This window comes from Mastigoproctus giganteus, chromosome 2, assembly GCF_048544385.1.
Source record: "Mastigoproctus giganteus isolate SK-2022 chromosome 2, ASM4854438v1, whole genome shotgun sequence".
Lineage (NCBI taxonomy): Eukaryota > Metazoa > Arthropoda > Arachnida > Uropygi > Thelyphonidae > Mastigoproctus > Mastigoproctus giganteus.
Window position 1 is genome coordinate 225,418,028 of NC_143576.1, and position 12,170 is coordinate 225,430,197.

A 12,170-nucleotide genomic window follows, 5' to 3' on the forward strand; every position below is an offset into this window, starting at 1 on the left:
TTGTATTTTTAACTATTTACGCAGAACTTCGGATAATTGGGGCAGCCACTTAATCAGGCCAAAATGTACTAGTCCCGATGTGTCCCAAATAACTGGAATGGACTATATAAGAAAGGGCTGTATTGCTGCTGAGACTAGATAGTGATGATGTTATTTTACATTGAGCAATGCTTTAATTAAGCAGGTTTTGCTATTCTGAGGATAAAAGGTTACTGGCCGCTTCTCCTAGTATCTGAGTACCCTGCAAACAGCCAATAGCCTTCCTTGCTCCAGATCATCAACTTTAATATTAACTTTTTAATTTAAATTTTTATGAATTTTATTTAATATGAACTTTTTAATTTTAGTTCTGGTTTTGTTTTTGACAGTTCTAACATTTGCATCCACTCTGTAATGTTATTCAATGATAATTTATAGTGTATTTTTCACTATGAAATTTAGGGTGGGTGGGGGAGTGCATTAAATATCATCCATGGAAAAGTCCTTTCTAAATGATATTTGTTTGTTAAAGTGTGTAAACCATTCATAAATGATTACTTTATCATTTATGATTAAAGTGTTTATCCATGCATTAATAGAAATTTTGTGTTCCACTGCCTAGTCTATATAAATTTGCATTGTATATTTATATGCAATATATTTATTGCATATATATTACAATATATATGCAAAGTTCAAACTTTGCATTATTTCTGCCATTGGGAATGTACATACATATTGGTTGTAACTCTTGATGGCATTTGTCTAGTCACAGTGGTGTTGGTTAACTACTCGTATTTAAGTGAAATTTTTATTTCAATGTGTAATTCTAAAAATGCCTTAAGAAAAAAAAAAAACAAATGGTCATATGCTGCCATGCAACACATGCACACAGACAGAGCTTTATTTAATAAAATTGAGGGAGGGAGTAGGGTTAACCCACATTTTTTAGCATTCATAACATACAAATCGAGGGCTTAGTGTCGGACACCGTTGACTACAAAATCGTTTTGTGGTAAACGTTTTTGTAATTAACTAAGAAAAAGTCATTTGATATTTTCTTAGTGTACCGGAAATGTGCTAATAGCCCAAGCTAACTTGTAAACTACTAAAGAAATGTATTTCTATGAAATGAATTTTTAGAAATACATTTTACATTTCTATGACATAATATGCATTGTTATTTGTATAAAGTTAAACTAAAGTTGTCTCAAAACAAAAACGCAATTTTATAGTTAATAGAATCTTTAATTGCAGCATGATATACCTACAATTAGGCACGGTGGTGCCAGGGGTTTACAATACAATGTTGCCTGACACTAAACCCTCAACCTGCTAATGAATAGACATTGAGTCAAACAATTCCTGATAAAAAGATTGTATTTAGCATAATGGCAATTAGTGTACCACAATCAGAGTAGTTAATGTGCAAAGTAATCCCTGTGCAGCTAACCGACCATCATTCATTTAAAATACAGTACGTCAGTTATCCGGAATAATTTGAAAGGTTAATTTTTCTTATTTTTTTTATTGATGGTAGTATTTGAGACATGTTTATTATGCTATGAGAGTATTTTTGTCTTTTTTTTTTTTAAGTTGTATATCTGGTGAAATGTTGGATTAGGACTAATGGGTTTTCTTGGAAACCATATGTGATAGTTTAGTCATTTGCTTCTGTGAACCCAATTTTCAATGACATATTTTGTTCTCTTCATGTCATATGTTTAGTTTAGCTCCAGATTCTATAAGAATAATATCACTCCGAAACTGTGCGATTTATTATTTTTCTGTTTTTTTATGGTAAAATGTCAACAAAAAGAAATAGCACTGAAATGGGCAGAAAACCAGGAAGAATGCGATATAATCAAATTGATATTATTAAGGAACTTGAGAGATTTTGCAGCAAAAAAAAAAAATTACAACAAACAAAGCAAAAAAACAACCGAACATTAATTTAAAAAATTACTTTAAATTTTTTTCCAGTAAAATACCTATCTGAATATACATACATATGTAAATTTGCAATTTTTTATGTATAAATTATTATTATTTTAATTAAATATATTAGTTTTTTTCACACTATTTAAAGTCTTTCTTTTACCTTAATTTTAATAAATAAATTCTGTTATACATTATAACAGAATTTATTTAATCTTACCTTACGTTCGCCTATCCAGAAGAGGTCTGACATGTACAATGTTGCAGATTTCGTTAATAATTAAAACAAATAAGAGATCTAGCACAGATACTCTATGTATTCTGGCATTTGCAGTGTATTCTTAAACTCAGTTGCCACAGTTACTACCCAAATTGAAAATGTAATTAGACTGTTTACTGAATAACTATTGAAGCATATATTATAATTTCAGGAATACATTGCAAGATTTGGTCATGGTAGTGCAAAATTAGCAAGACAGGCACAAAGTAAAGAGAAAACAATGAATAAAATGGTATCTGCTGGACTCACTGAAAGAGTTATTATGGATAAGGTAAGTTTTTAACTGCTTTTCAGTTTATTTTAATAAACTAAAAAGCAAACTAGATATATTTTTAATATCTATTTTTTTATTATTTTTTAAATTTTGTTATGATGACATATTAGAGAAAGCACAGTCATTTCTTAATTTTTATATGTATATCTTTGTTATACAACCCCCCCCCCCCACTGCACACACAGAAGCAGAAATAAGAACTTCAATCACAAGTTTCTCAGGTTATTTGAATTGTCTGTAAATCTGTTGAATTTCTGTGCTATCTAAATACTTGTACTGAAAGAAAGTGCTTCACTTATGTGTAAAGTTTAGGATATATTATTAGTATTCTAAAAAACCTGCATTTTGTTGATGTTTTCTCTTTTGCTTTTCAGTGATAAGAAATCTACTTTTGCACCATCATAAAAAATGCTAAAAGACTAAACTAACAAATGTTTTCAGTTTGGTGGGTTTTTTTTTTTTTGTTTTTTTCGTGATGGTGTAAAGGTAGATGACAGTGACTGAAAAAATGAAGTGCAAAATATGATTTTTAGATTCTATTAATAATAAATAATTCTAAACTTTAAAAGGCAAAATAATTTCATTCCAGGTACAGTCAGTCCTCGTATAGCACAATAGTTGTGTTCCTAGAAACCCTCGTGCAATGCAAAATTGTGCAATATAAATAACAGGCCCTATGGGGAAAAATAGGGTTAGGTGCCAACCACCCAAGATTTAGCACACATTTGTATCGTAATAAAATACATAAGTATTTTATTACGACTATTACATAATAAAATTTCATATTCACAATTTCATATTGCTAATGCTTTTGCTTCTATCATAAGCAAACTTGTTCTTTGTTTGATCTTCTATCCAAACAGTTGACAGCCGTTCCATCTCTTCCAATTCTTTGTGTCTTGATCTAATGGATTTTATTACACTTTGAGTTGTTCCTGCTATGAAAGTTGTTTTTATTTTCTCTGCATTCTTTCTAATTCTCAGCGTTGCTCCATTTAAGCCTATAGCACGTGCAGTATCACATATTCTTTCATTTTGCTTAGAGTGTTTCACAATTTCATATTTTTTCTCTAACAGAGGCAGATTAGCCATAAGCATTACCGGGGAAACCCTGGGAGGCCGGAGGCCAGAAATGTGATTTTGGCCATAAATGCTAGTATGAGGCCACTACAAATTTTTCTGGGTAAAAATTTTTGACCCATTCTGCCTCTGCTATTGATATTGCTTTTCTTTTTCTCTCTGAACCTGTAGTGTCTTCACCAGGACGCTTCCATTTCACACCTTATAAGTATTTTACTAATTTTTAGGGAATAAAGCACAATTACAAATTTGAAGAGTCACGCTTGATACACATAAAGCTGTGCGTGTGTAGCAACTGAATAAACAACGCTATAAAGGCAGAGACACTATTAACACCTCACTAGCTCACATTTTACTAAAGCACATTTCTGAGGGTTACTACCATAAAACAAAAACAATTTCCAGTTGTGTTTCTGCTAGTGGAATCTATTATAAACGGGTAGTAAACTCGATCTAATTGCATTTGCAATAATACCGATAGCTGGAATTGTGTGGGTTTTTACGTTATTATGGTGAAATGTGTTTCCTCTTCACTGATATAAAAAAAAACATAAATACATTTTCAGAATTTTCTCTTCATTGCTATTATGTTGTGTTCAGTTGGGGTGATTCCGCGTTCGACTGCCATTTCTTGTAAACACAAGGATGAATAGTGCATAAGCGAATTCAGTTCTTGTTATATACAATATCCCCTATTTATAAATCATGTATGATCGGATTTGCGTAGTGTAAACACATGTTATACGAGTACTGACTGTATTCAGATAAAGATAATGTGTAGAGCATGCCATTGAAATACATTTTTTTGTTATTGGGACTGCACTTATCATATTGTTTATACATTATAATCTGTTTAGTGTAGAATAAACTTAAGTTTTGAATGTAGTAACTAATGTATTTTTTGAAAGGCTCTGGAAAATGCAGGAGGACACATAACTGCATAGTTAAAGGAAGATTTGTCCTTCTGAAGTTCAGAAGAGTCTTGAAGATTCAGGACACTTCACGGCATAGTTAAAGGATGTAAAAATAAAATTTAATGCTATAAAAAGTTGTCTGTCCTTGTATGATTGGAACACTAAAAACTTGAACTATGAATTATTTTGTATATTGATTTCATTTCCTCAATTTTTCTGTGATTAGATGAATTTCATGCCATATTTTAATAGTTAAGAATGATAGTGTCACTGAACATTTAAATATTAGTGCAGTTTGGTATTGAATTCTGTGAAACTTAAAATGCTGAAGTTACTTCTGAGTTTGAAAGGTGGTTTCACTAAGTTCCCTTGCTTTCTCTGTCTCTGGAACAACAGGGCAGTAGATTAGCACTACAGGAGAAGCGAATGATCTGCCACAATTGAGTTGTTGCCTGGAGCATACAGTGTAGCACAGAAACCCTCGTATCCACATGAACTGGGACTCAAACAATTTGATAAAGCATGGGTTCCTCAAGGAATAACTTTCCAGTTTATACAGTCTGTTTTTTCAAAATTGTTTGTTGCAAAAGTGAAAGGTGGCATATTTATTGATCCACAAGTTAAGCAGACGTTGACTTCATGAGCACTGGAAGATAAAATAACTAATGCTGAGTGAAGTGCCTGGCAGTCATTTTACCTTGTAGTGAATGGCTTTCTTGGTAACATTAAGAACGAAATTACAAAGACCACACGGACAAGTTGATTCAGTTAAAGAAAAATGGGATGCAGAATGTCAATGAAGTTCCATTACTTGCATTCTCACTTGGATTTTTTTAGATGAAATCTGGGCAAAGAGAATGGAAAGAGATTCCACTAGCATGTACAGTCGATGGAGAAGAGGTACCAAAGAAGGTGGGATGAAACTATGTTGGATTGCATATCTGGTTCTTGGTTTGGGATAATTACACTGACCATCAAAACGACAAAGGTATTCAAATGAACATTTTTAAGAGTGTTTTGATTAGCTGAAGGAGAGTTTCTACTTGTTAATTTGTGCTATTTTTTATTTTTTTTTTTTAGCTTGTTGTTTATTTTTAATAAATCTAATGTAATATGATTGCCTGTTTACTATCTATTCCTTTAATTTCTCAGAAAATGTTAATGTTATGTAAAAACTGAGGTCATATTTGGAATCATCATACCCAAATTCATAAACAACAATAAATTCAAATAAGTGGAAATTTTTTAAAATTTGTTATATAGTAAATTATTGTTTAGCTGCAGTTTTACCCTTATGTTTATTCCCTTGGTTTTTATAATGACGATGTGATATCATGTTGAACTATTTATTCTAATCTCACCTCTTTGTTTAAGTTTCTGACGTTTGTCACATTTCCTCTGGATGAACTTAAGAAATCATATTTGCTTATTTTTTTTTAAAGACTTAACCCAAATTGTCTTGATTACAAATTGTATGAATTACTTGATAAATTTCATTGGTATTAATTTTTAAATACTGTAATTTTGGTCATTGATCCTATCTGAGTATATATATAATTTTTTTTTTTTTTTTTTAACTGTCTACACAGAACTAGAATCATGTTAGTTCAAGTAGGAATTTTTATTTTTAAACATTTATTTTTAATTTGCTCTCTTAGTCCTTAAGAAAACTAATGAACTGCTACTGTGGATTATATTATTTCCTTTCTTTACTTAAGGACTTAATTTTCATTCATTCTTTGACTGTACTAGTAACGATTAGATGATGTATTTTTACATTTTTTCCCCCTCTCCCTAGGTCGTCCAGTTCTTCTTCCCTTCATGTGGCACGATACCCCCTCCTGTTATCATGGTTCAGAATGTTTCATTTAAATATAAGGAAGATGGGGTAGGTAAACATTCACTATGGCTTTCACATATGGCATACAAGAATTGGAGAAATAAAACTTTTTTTTTGTGATCCCAACAACAAAGTATTGAAACTTATAATACTTTAGTATCATAAATGGGTTTAGGTTTATATGACGGAAGATATATTTTTTAATGACGGACTAGAATTTGCATAATTTTAGTATATAAAAAAGGTGGCTGTTTGAAAGAACAGAGTAGAAAGAATAAATGTGAAAGAGAAAAAAGTTAGATTGGTAAGTTAGCAGTTGAACTGTGAATGGATGTGGACCAGTTTGGAAGAAAGTGGTGAATTACAGATGCCAATTAAGAAGAACAGTAGATATGGCAGTATCTCTAGAAATAGTATGCAGCAGAAACCAAAGGTCTCAACAATATAGAGTGGAAGGAGTTTGTGAGGCATCGTTAATAAACTTGACTGCTGCCACTACTGTTCCCATGATATGGGAACAGTAATCCATAGTAGGGCAGATAGTGATTTATACAATGTTAGGAGCTGTTATGAAGAAAGGTAACACTGAGTGTGAAAGAGACCCTGGTTTTTCTGATGTAGAGGATGCAGTTTTTGCACTATGCTTATTGCTGACCTCTTCTAGTATACAAACTGTTATGTACCAAGAGAGCTTAGTGGGCAGGATGTCCCCAGAATAAATATCTTGTCTAGAAATCAGTGTTGAAGATGAGCATGGGAGCAGTTTTCTTTCTCTCTCTCTCTCTCTCTCTCTCTCTCTCTCTCTCTCTCTCTCTCTCTCTCTCTCTCTCTCTCTCTCTCTCTCTCTCAGAAATAAGACAAGACTGAGTTGTAGCCGCATTGAAATTAACTGACTTCCTCACTGGATAATTAATAGATCAGCATTTTGAGAAGTTGTAGCTGTTTGTGCAGAAAAGTGCTTGTTGAACTAAAAAATGGAATGTAACATACTGTCATCAGCAAATGGGTAAGATTTTCAACTAAAGACTACCAATTTATTTGTTGCTAAATAAGATTTGCAGTCAGTAGATCATTATTATAAATAAATGTAGGTTGAAAGAATAGAAACTGTGGAGAATTCCAGCATTAGTTGAGGATCGAGAAGTTTAAAATATCTAGCATCTCCCACAGTAAGCAGTTGGAGAGAAAACTTGCTACTGAATTGTAAAAATTGGAACATGATTGAAAGCCTTAAGAATATCAAGAATGCTTACATTTACTCAAATGATGTTCTGAAATAAAAGGAAATATCCATGATGGTTCTCCATCCACTGTCTGGTGACAGTTAAAATTTATGAAAACATTAAAAAAAAAAAGTGTGAAAAGTTGTTTTTGCACTTTTTTTCAGCAATTCAGAGTGATACAGAATATTTTGGAATAGATAAAGAATATGTTCTTAAATTTTAACCATAAATTTGAACTTGCTGGTTATAAACAAGGTTGCTGGTTAAAATTTGAAGTATGATAACAGGCAAGAAGAGGTTTGCATTGACTTTTTTGAACTCTAATGTTATGACAGGAATGAAATGGATATTTCAAGAACTGGGACAAAATATTGAAATAACGCTGATGTAGTTTCTTGTACTTTCAGCTGTATGGATACTTATAACTGCTTTTTTTTTTTTTTCCCTGTGCTTACAAAAATTTGGTTCAATTTTTGAATAATCATACAAAACAATTGATAAATTTATATAGAGTTAGAGGAGTAATTAAATATTACTTTAATATTGCTTTCCATATTTGTATTGTATTTAATGCATTTATGCATTAAATATGTTAATTTGTTTTTATTTTTATAAGTGTTTCTAGTGTCTTTTTGTTAGTGCATTCAAAAATTCTTTTAATTTAAAAATGTACTGCAGTGCAGTGTAAAAAAATCTAACACATTGCGGGTATCCCTTTTTATTATGTGAAGTTGAGATATGCATTTTTGCACATATTTTCTTATATTCCTTAGAACACATCTTGAAATACATGATGTATCTCAAGTTAATGTGACCATGTAATCAACTCAACCCAGATTTTTTAAAAAATTTTTAGGATCACATAAACTATATACTGTATATATTCAAATAAAATAAAAATGATTGAAACTGGACAAATATTTTAGAAATGCATATAAAAAAACCTTGCCCGTCACAAAGCTTCATATGATCAACTACTGGTTTGCATGATAGGCCTCACCGTCCCACATTCGTGCAACATCCAAGTTTCAGTCTTTAAACGGTGCATTCCCCCTTTCTGTTCTTACTTTGTACTGCATCCTTTTTATTAATCACAATTTGATCTAATTGTGATATTTTTTGTGTTATTTCATTGCATTATTTTGTATGGGGACAGATCAAATCATTCTTATCCTTCTTATTGAAGAAACTTATTTTTGCAAGTACATGTTTAATGCATATAATATTGCACATATTGTACCCAAAAAAGGATGAAGTATTAATGCCCTATGGATCTTGATGTTAAGCTTATCAGTTTAAAGTAAATAATTTATCACCTGTCTTACAACACTGATAAATATCAGTGCCTACCTTGGAACAATGACACAAAGTAATAATTTATTTACCTTTAATGCAAAATATTGGTTCTTGTTGCTGTTGCAGTTATAAGTCATTACAACAAATAAATAGCAATTTAAAAGTATTCTTTTAAATCTTCTATTGTTTATGAAAGATTTAAGAGAAGTTCAACCAAATAGAAAATGAAACCAAAGAAATGAGTGAAATAAGTCCATGAATATGATAGTAGCAGAAAAAAAGGAGAAAGCATTTTTATAATAGAGGTGGGGGGGGGGAAGTTGTCCTAATGTCTTGTAGAAGAAATATTTTTATAAGCATGTTTTATGTGATATGTAATACATCAGTACAGGAGCAGGAAACAAGAAAAGAGAGTATATTCCCTCTGAATAAAATATTTGAAAATTTCTTCATTGATTTAGAATCAGAAGGATCTTCCAACTTAAACAAGAATTCAATAAAATATTATAAGAATGACATGCACAAGGAAAACTTTTAAGATAAATAATTCAATTTTAAAGTTATGTTGAGAAGGAATTTTCAGTAAACTCCCATTATAGCACTTTTGAAGGGACTAGCCCCAAAGAGCACTATAGTGTGTGTCCCCCACTTCACAGGATTGATCATGGACCTAACTTGCAATCTGTCAGCCTACTTACTGGACACTCTCTGTACCACCATCTGTTGGAGGAAGTTAGAACTACAACATACCACTTCTGTTTATTTTCAAACTCATCAAACATGACTATAACATCACATCTGGGAACTTTATTGCCACACCTTGTATATTGCATTTTCTTAACAACAAAATCCTCTCAATAATTTGGTGAATGCTGTAGTTTCCAAAGTATAACAGTACAGGCTGGCCTCGATTAATTTGTCCCACAAGCGCATTGCACAAAACGGAAACGTGTTAATCGAATATAATAATCAATAGGAAAAATTATAATTGGTCCTTGACCTTCAGGAATGTCCATAAAGAATTTTAAAAATATCTTTTAAATAACCTTTTAACTGTATACCATGTAAAAGAAAATGAAAATAATTATAGAATTAAATGTTTACTGCATAAAACAGAAGTTCCCAAACTAGGCACGGTGGAATATATTAAATATTGAGGGAAACACAGTGATACTTGACATCTGTTGGACACTGCATGAACTACTAGCTCAAGGTAATTCACAGTTTCAACATAACTTAATAAGTAGTTTGGACCTAACTACTTAATAAATGGAACTGTTAGGTATTTCTTTTGGCCTAGGGGCGGCGTGAAAAAATTACTGAGACACTAAGGGTACCATGAACCGAGAAAATTTGGGAACCTCTAGCATAAACAGTAAAGAAACTATTTGTTATGGAAATATTTCAACAGAGTCATTTTGAACAGTGTTGGCTTTCTTTTTTTCATCAATCAGTTTCCGATAGCCGACAACAGTCTTCTCTAGTCCCTGGCGAAATAAATATTGCAGAGAACCTCAAACCTTTTGTGTGAGGTTCTCTGCGATGCGAAAGATTTCGCCTAGTTCTTTTACCGTTATTTCCTTTGCGGTGACATTTTCATCTGGCTCATTTAAAGGGTTTTTTTTTTTTTTTTTTTTTTTTTTGCATTTAAAAATTAGAATTTTCAAATGCAAGACAGCAAGTGACTTTATTAGTAGGAGACAAACAAGTAACACGTCTTCTTCCGATGGTTGATGGGACACCCTGAGGCGGGCAGTGGGCAAATGCTTGTTTATTGCCCATCCAATGCGTAATAAGCTTAGAACGCAATTCAAATCTTCACATAAAAAAAAGTTTGCGTTAACTGGAAATTTGCATTGTGTAAAGTGAAAAGTGGTATAAATTTTTCAAATAGCAGTAACTGAAAAACACGTTAATCAAACTCGAGCTATGCGAAGCCTGGCTTTATATTACCAGAGCCACTTTCACGTTGACAGATTTAAAATTAAGTTCGTAAATGTGATCACAATGACTGCTGCTTACTACCTATCAAAAAAAAGGGAATGGTATTTTGTTATGGAGTGTCCATTGTAAAGTGATTTGATTATATAGGGAACCATTTGTAAAGTGGGGGCCCACTGTAGTGAGCATTGTAAGGTGTATAGCGCACATGTGCAGTGTGTCCATAGATTGACAAAAATCGCCAAGAAAATACAACACAAAATAATTCACCCGCCCTCGCCATTGTACCACTCCGCACTAGCTTCGAGCAACGCATGACCCAATCAGTACCCCTACCGATTGCATCATGCTATTTCTTTTGTCATTCTCCACCGTATTTAATAAAAAATATTTATAATTCAACATGTCGAAGACGTATAGTGAGCGTTGTTTGTTAAGGCATATAGAGCACATATACATGCAATGTGACCACCTCCATTGAGTATGCAGGAGAGATCTAAGCTATTTCAACAGTGGAAGAAATTATAGCATGTGATGGAATTGAATAAAGAAGCCGGAGAAGGTCTATCCACATCTTCAGAGCCTTACATCTCCCCAGAAATGTTAGAAGTGAATTTGGAATAAGTCGTGGAATACTGCAAATGTAAACGACGAAGAGTCCTCGAAGCCCAGTCATAAACGTAAAATGAAGAAGCCAAAACTGACTGCCAGAAGTACTCCATCAAATTGTTCAACACATAGCAGGGGTAATACACAGCAGGAGCAGCAACAGGATTTTAAGAAACACCAAAGCATCCATGCACAGTTTAAAAGTACATTCCTGGGTAATGATTTTGGTTCAGTCTGTTCCATGTGTGATTGGCTTTGGTTCAAGAACGATGTGAAGATTGTAGCATCTCAAAATCACGCTCTTCTTCAAACAGCATTTCCAAATGAGGATGTAAGTCACATGTCAGCCTGTAACTGCTTTCGTGGCTCTCTCAAGAACAGAGTGTTTCTATCTCTGTCGAAGTCAAATGGTTTTAAATATCATCTCATGCCACAGCACTTGCTGAAACTAGATTTGGTAATGGAATGCCTCATATCTCCGAGGCTCCCATTCATGCTGATTCGTTGCCTGTGGCATTCATATAGTCATTACAGGATCCTCTGTCAAGTGATAAACGTTCTCCTAAAGAAGTTTCACTTAACTTCCACTATGCATGCTAGGTACACACATACAATTTTTTTTTTTTTTTTTTTAATTGCAGGTCCTGACGTCAACAAAGTTGTGTGAATGAGGAGAGATGAACAAAATCAGTCACCAGGCATTTGGGGGGAGAAAAAGGGACTAATGCTAAAGGCAATTCATGAGAATGTATTTACAAAATTGTGGGAGGATTTCCTTTCTATTCTATTGTTAACA

General features: G+C 32.7%; 1 protein-coding gene across 3 annotated transcripts in view; it reads left to right on the forward strand.

Annotated features, from left to right (window-relative positions):
* Positions 1 to 12,170, forward strand: part of LOC150090182 (ATP-binding cassette sub-family F member 2) — a 142,322-nt gene that overhangs the window by 77,086 nt on the left and 53,066 nt on the right. For all 3 annotated transcript variants that reach the window (XM_090389768.1, XM_090389770.1, XM_090389769.1), the window contains exons 9-10: positions 2,349 to 2,468; positions 6,264 to 6,353. In XM_090389768.1, the coding sequence (XP_090245894.1) occupies positions 2,349 to 2,468; positions 6,264 to 6,353 (210 nt within the window). The remainder of the gene's footprint in view (positions 1 to 2,348; positions 2,469 to 6,263; positions 6,354 to 12,170) is intronic.